Here is a 6,644-nt window from a genome sequence, read left to right on the forward strand (position 1 = left end):
ATATGACATTTAACCTGAGTAGATTCAGAAGATTGATAAAAAGATGAAGGTGGTAATTACAGTATCTAGTGAAGTATACTAATTAACAAGCAAAGCTTGGTGGTTTTACATTACCCTTTACACTACCCATTGTAACACTCAAAGGTACAAACTGTATTGAAAAGACTGGAGCTCAGATTTAAAAAAAAAAAAAACTTTTTGGAGGATCAGTGGTTTTTAAAGCCTAATGGATCTGGTGATTTAGGAAGCAAAAATCATAAGAACTACACGTGTCACACCATTGTGGTTTATTGAAGTGTTTCCATTGACTGTTTGCACAATTTAAGCTTAGCTCACAGAGTTTGTTTGCATTCGTTGCATGACTAAATGATTTATTAGTTCACAGTATTAGTGCAAAAGTAGAAGAATAAGTACTTTAATGTTTCTGTTTTCATATATAACTGACTAGGAATAGCTAAAAACCCTTTGTAGCACATTCTGATTTTAATTTTTGGCTTTTAAACACAATCAAAGAGCTTTCAGAGGATGTAGTACCAGCATCTTATACTATTAATGCATTTTACCAAACACAACATGCCTAATGATCAGTGTAATCGTAATGGCAAGAATGTAATTCAATTTTACATAAACAGAGTATTTTCTCAACAAATTAAGCCATGAATTCAGAACAGACGGCAAAAAAAACATCCATCTCAAGTACTTCATGTAAGTAATCATGTTATTTGTTTTAAAATCAAATTAAAATAAAAAAACGCTGCTCTTAAAGATAAATCCACTTATGGTAATTCTACAAACGAGTGTCTTTACACTAAAGGCAGGAACAAAAACACTGTTGTTCAAGAAAAAAATGCAAGTCTACATCGGAAACATTATCTCTTCCAGCTGGCAGTTTATAATACTTGATACAAAAATAAAAGCCTTCAAGCTTTTTAGACCTGATGCCTCTTAAAATGACTTAAAGTGGGTGTTTTCAACAGTTTTACAGAGTCTCAGATGGCATACATGTGGAGAGAAACACTTTTTTATCATTACATATACAAACAAACTTTGAATGGCCTTAATGCTGATGTAGCGCACAGATAATGTCTTTGCTACAATGCTTTACCATCCCTAATCAGACTGATTGCTCTACTCATTAAATCAATTTTACAATGATGCATGGTGCACAGCAGTGTCACTGGGCTTACTTTTGCATTTTTGACACACGTAGAGATGCCACACGTGTAATCTAACAGCGTAAAAGATCAAAATTCAAGTTGATATGCTTGGAAATATATGTAAAATATGATGTATGACATGGATATTTAGATGATTTAATGTAAATAAAAATAAAAAGGGAAAAAAAAGTCCTCCAAAATATTATTCTGTCCTTTAGTTCATAGTATGAGGCGCCGGTGTGTAATTCCTGGAGCCAGCAGTAGCCAACACTACATTACAGTAGCATGCATTTCAACCTGAGTTTGTCCAAAAATATACAATGTCATCAGACACTAATACTTGAATAAAAACCTATGGCATAAGCAAGTATTGAGTTTGTTCATTTGGGCTGTGCTGGGTTATTCTTAAATGAAAAGCTAGCTCCCTCTTGTGGACAAGACTGGGATAGTACATCATGCTGTAACCTGCCCTTCCCCAAATCAACAACCTCTTCAGTGTTGACGATGCATAAGTATTATGGCATTGAAAATATTACTTTGTCTCCTATGATAGTTTCTGTCTCTGTTAAAACACACAAGTACACTCGTAGCACACAGACACACGCACACACACACACACACAAAGCGGTGCGCGCACACACATTGCTGTATGTTGACAAATTGTTGAACAGACAAAATATAAATCAGTAAATAAGGGCATTGGATATCTGAACTACAAGCTACTACATTACATGAGTCCCTCAGGTCTCACACAATATAGCTACAAACATATTGTTCTCTATAAATTAACATCTTGACTATTATTATGACCACACTGCACAAGGCCGACCACCTTTGCATACAAACTATAATGAAACCAATCCTTCTTTCACAAACTGTGTATCAGCACTTGCATATAACACTGTTTCCTTTTCATTTTCTTGTATCCTCCTTCTGTTCGTGTTTTTTTTTGTTTGTTTTTTTTTCTTTAGCAGTAACAAAAGACACTTCACTCACAGTCCAGCAACATGTTTCAACAACCAACCTGAGCAGCTAAGACTAAAAGAAACCTTCTATGTTATTGTTCATGCAAAATTATAACATTTAGGTACCTTTTTGGTACTTTCTTTGAACTATCCGTTTGAAGGTTGTTCCATGTTAGGGCTTTTGGGACTGATCATCATGGCTTTCTGGCCTTGTTCTTCCAGGAATGTTTTACGCTTTTATAAAAATCCTGTTTGGTTTCTAGTTGGTCGTCTCAAAGAACATGAAATCCTGTGCAAAAAAAGGAAAAAACAGAAAAGCAAACACATTAAATTGACATTAATGCCTAATTGAAATATATAAGCCAAGGTGTAGAATTTATTCGCTGATATGTCAATTCTAAATTAACTGTAAAAACATGTTTAGAGTGTTGCATTTTTAGCCAGTGTGACTCTGTGCTACAACAGAAAGTAGCTCTGTCAAGCTGTTTTGCATTTGTGGTGATTGGGGTGGTTTCAGGTCACATTTCCCACGAAACATAAGCTAAGTGGTGCATTAAGTGCTGGGTATGTGAAATTTCCGACTATTGGCGAAGGGAAAAAACATTCCCCATAAAAGCTGGGTCATATGAGGTTACTGCATCTGTAATAACCACAGTTCTGGCAACAGTTAATTGCTATGTGAGAATCCTAAAAAAAAAAAAAAAAAACCCAGATATACAGGAATGCAACTTTGCAGGTAATGATAATACTTTTTTATTAAGTTGATGAGGTTATATTAAAATGCTTATTATTGCACTTACAATGAGGAAACATGCGCCAATCATTACAGCCTTCATTCTCACATCCAGATCCATAGGGAACTGGATACCGAAGTTGTCTGAATCTGTGAACGCTTCTCGCAGAAGTCCCGTCCACTGCTTACTGATTTTCCCGATCTTACTGACTTCATCCATTGTCAAAATCTGAGGAGAGAGTTACAGAGGAGACAAATTGCTGACATGTGTTGCATTAGGATAGAGATCAGTCCCTAAACTTGTTTGGTTTTGTTGGAAGGAGATCACGGGTACAATTCATAATCCCCATCCAATTTCAGCTTTTTGACCGCTGTAATGGTAACTTGAGTTCTGTATCCCCAGTAATGTCTTCAAAGCGGATAAAGAAGAACTGGGATGGTAATATCATGCTTCAGTGGCCCCTCCTCTGGGTCTGGTAAAAGGTCTGTACCACTGACCCGAATCCCCTTCACAGCTCAGTCTAATAAAACCAGCTGAGCCATGGAACAATGGCCACACTGTACCACACAAGAGCATGCCCTATGTGATGGCTTCATCCAAGCTTACAGCGCACTCTGATTGGAAACATATTTCCTGCTTCAGAGCACGAGGAGGATCCCTTACAAAAAAAAAAAATTGCCCAGAGGGCGAGAGTGTTACCGTGTCATGTTCTGTTTTCACAAATTTAATGGATTTCTGTGTTTAGATAAACCCACCTCAAAGTCAACATCTGGAAGGCAGCTCCATCCACAGAAGGGCCCATGGATCTTCAGCACAGGCTCCGTGTGTTCGTTCGCAACGATGAATTTAGGGGAGAACGGGTGCCACTGTTGTATAATGTACCCCACTGTGTTACCGGGGGGAGCCTGCACCTCCAGCTGGGTGAGGGATTGTGAGAGAACAGAGCGTGATTTGTAGCCATATCCTCAGTAGAGGCGGTTTCAGCTATACATGTAAAACTAGAAGATGTGAGGCGTAACAACAATATAGAGAGAACCAGAGCCAGTGTAATTTCATAGACGCAAAAACCGGCGTGTCTAAAAGTGGCTCCGCTCACCTCTTGCAAACAGCAAGGGAAGAAGCAAGACATGCACTTAAGTGGTCTGGTGACAGTGATGACCTCTTGTCCGAAATTGTCGAGGACGTGGATGGTGAAGGAGCGCATGGGACCACAACACTGTCGACTCAGGCAGTCGTTCTCCTCGACGGCGTAGAACACATTCTGACCCATGATGTTCCGGACCTCATACTTGTTGTTGCTTTCGAAACCGACGAGGGCTGTGGGAGGATGAACAATATATATGTAGATGTCACTGCACAGGACAAACATAGCAGCGGGAGTATTCTCTGTTAGCATGTTTACTTACTGTACCTTCAACAAGCTCCACTTTCTGTTTGATGAGTAGCTGATCCACCTAGAAAACCAAGACGACCACATACACTTGATCTTTGCATTATCAGTACGACTATAGTGACCATCTCTCACTGTAATATGTGCCATTTTAGCTGACTGTCAGTGTGGTGTCTAGTAAAGAAAGAAAGTTTTGGAAATGCGAGGATAGGGTTCAAATTCAGATTTTCATCCAGTTGTTTTATTTCTAAATACTGAAAACATCCATAGATAAACTATCACAACATTGTGGGAATAATTTTTCTACTCTCCTGCCTGAACACACATCCTGGACTGTTTGTAAATGGGAAACCAATCTATTCAGGTGTCCCAGTAAGGCATGGCATGAACTCATCTGAAAAAGGAAGGTACACACATTATGTATGGAGAAAAGGTTCTGCTGTGCAGAATTAATCAGGGATATAGTATCTTCTCATTTCCTCTGTGCCTTGACTAACAAAAGCTGGACTATGTGACACTTACGTTTAATTAAACGTGTAAGAAAAAAAAATATTTAGATACTTACTTGAGTCAGGTATTCTAATCCTGGTGGACAGCCTGGTATTCCCGGGCTGGGCACAGCGTACATGTTCATTTTGTCAGAGTGGAAGGAGACCTGTTGATGGATGAAATGCTGAAAGACGGAGATACAGCGCCATCCTGTGTTTATTTAGGTGAAAGTCATAAACAAATGGCGATTAACGGCGGCAGATGGACAGCGGTTATTGTACGTTTCTATCTGTCCGGGTTAAAATTGTCTGGTGAACTTAACGGTCTGCGGCACCAATAGCTTCTCTGCTATACCGTGATTGCCTTTATTATTGCGAGTAAAACGGCGAAGTGGCGTTTCCGCAGCCTGGGGCAGCGGCTGCAGACCTACATGGTGGGCGACACAGATATTCCTGTACGTGGAAGTGACGGGCTTCTGACGGGAAGACACCACCATAAGAAATCCTCTTACTCTGTGCGTGTTTACTCATAAACAACAGGCCTAAAGCCTGCACCAGCTTCACCGCCTGTCTCCGAAAAATAAATACATTAATAAATTAATAATAATAATGCAGGTCATATCAGTGCAGATCTCTGTGGCTGATCATGTTAAACGTGTGATGTCTGCTGCCTGTGAATGTTTCGCCAGCTGGTAAAGAGAGCGCACGCCCGAGGGTGTATCTGCCTACTTTTTCATCCATAGCAGGCAGCGACTTGTTAACAGCGACTTGCTACCGCCAACACTCAACTGTTTTATTATACATACTACATTTAATATGAGCCATAAGACACGTAACTGTTATATCGGAATCAGAAATACTCACCGATATTTCACCTGCTACTTAAAATAATAACAGGCCACTCCGGAACCAAGCCTATGGAATAAACCTCTAATCTCATTGGTCGGTGTCATCATACTTCCCATCTTCATGCGCCAATGGCCAAACGGGAATGTAGAACACAGCACGACAGAACCAAGTAGAATAAACTAGAACAGGATTCAACAGAAAAGATCTGAATATGAATAAAAGCTCATTTGCATAATTAAACAGCAACATACGGGGAGGACACACACACAGGTTTGTTCATTTCACAGAAGTCATGGATTTTTGTTGCTCATTCATAAGCATTTGTTAGTAGCATACATTTTTTTTTTACTGGGTGTGTTTCAGGAATATTTACAATGATAATAGTGTAGAAGATTTTTATTTTTCATCCCCTAGATGTCACCCTTAATACAGACAAACATACGTGAGTGAAAATGTGTGTTATTACTTAACAGCACATGTACAGCACAGTGGGATCTTATACAAAAAACTTTGCTGTAAACCTTATTTTCCATAGCAGATGTTTTATCGCTTGTCATTTAACTCTATTAATAAACCCATTATGCCATCATCTGTAGTCTGTAGTCAGTCTGCAGCAACATATAAGAATATATATTTTTAAAGCTGTGATTAATGTGAGAGAATTTGCTGCTGTGTCTTTATTTAACATCAAGAGTGTAAATGAGACATTGCAACGCCAGACTGACGTACTGACAAACACCAATCAGGTGTGAGGATTTCGTTCCTGTTCATATGGAACGGAAACATTTGGCAGTTTTGTCAGGTTTTAAATGCATGTGCATTTTGATTTTACAACAAAATGCATTCTATTGTTAGTTGCTTTAATTTCTCCCACTAAAAAAAATGCAATATTAACATCAAGGCATTGCAAGTTTGCATGTGAGCATGTGTTGGATAATGGCCATATGGTATTTGAAGCCAGTATGATGTAAGAGAGTGAACATCGCCCGGCCTAAAACCACTGCTGAGCTCACCACTGTATGAAACTGTCAGCTGCAGTGTAATTAGCTACTAATGAATGT

At 39.0% G+C, this 6,644-nt stretch overlaps 1 protein-coding gene across 1 annotated transcript; it reads right to left on the reverse strand.

Annotated features, from left to right (window-relative positions):
* Window positions 1–285: 285 nt before the first annotated feature.
* On the reverse strand, window positions 286–5,650 carry si:ch73-206p6.1 (phospholipid scramblase 1). Its single transcript, XM_041065262.1, has 7 exons — window positions 5,599–5,650; window positions 4,812–4,901; window positions 4,268–4,310; window positions 3,953–4,173; window positions 3,612–3,773; window positions 2,923–3,084; window positions 286–2,411 (listed from the first exon to the last, which is right to left on the reverse strand). The coding sequence occupies exons 2-7, from the start codon at window positions 4,878–4,880 to the stop codon at window positions 2,382–2,384; spliced, it is 687 nt and encodes a 228-aa protein (XP_040921196.1). The 5' UTR covers window positions 4,881–4,901; window positions 5,599–5,650; the 3' UTR covers window positions 286–2,381.
* Between the last annotated feature and the right edge of the window lie 994 nt (window positions 5,651–6,644).

The sequence above is a fragment of the Toxotes jaculatrix genome, chromosome 20, assembly GCF_017976425.1.
Source record: "Toxotes jaculatrix isolate fToxJac2 chromosome 20, fToxJac2.pri, whole genome shotgun sequence".
NCBI lineage: Eukaryota > Metazoa > Chordata > Actinopteri > Toxotidae > Toxotes > Toxotes jaculatrix.

Excerpts from the sequence above, each read along its gene's own strand:
- si:ch73-206p6.1 (XM_041065262.1), bottom strand. The coding sequence starts at position 4,880 with ATGAACATGTACGCTGTGCCCAGCCCGGGAATACCAGGCTGTCCACCA. Across the intron at positions 4,174-4,267 it reads GAAAGTGGAGCTTGTTGAAG|CCCTCGTCGGTTTCGAAAGC; the intron begins GTACAGTAAGTA and ends ATCCTCCCACAG. Across the intron at positions 2,412-2,922 it reads TTGGCGCATGTTTCCTCATT|GATTTCATGTTCTTTGAGAC; the intron begins GTAAGTGCAATA and ends TTTTTTGCACAG.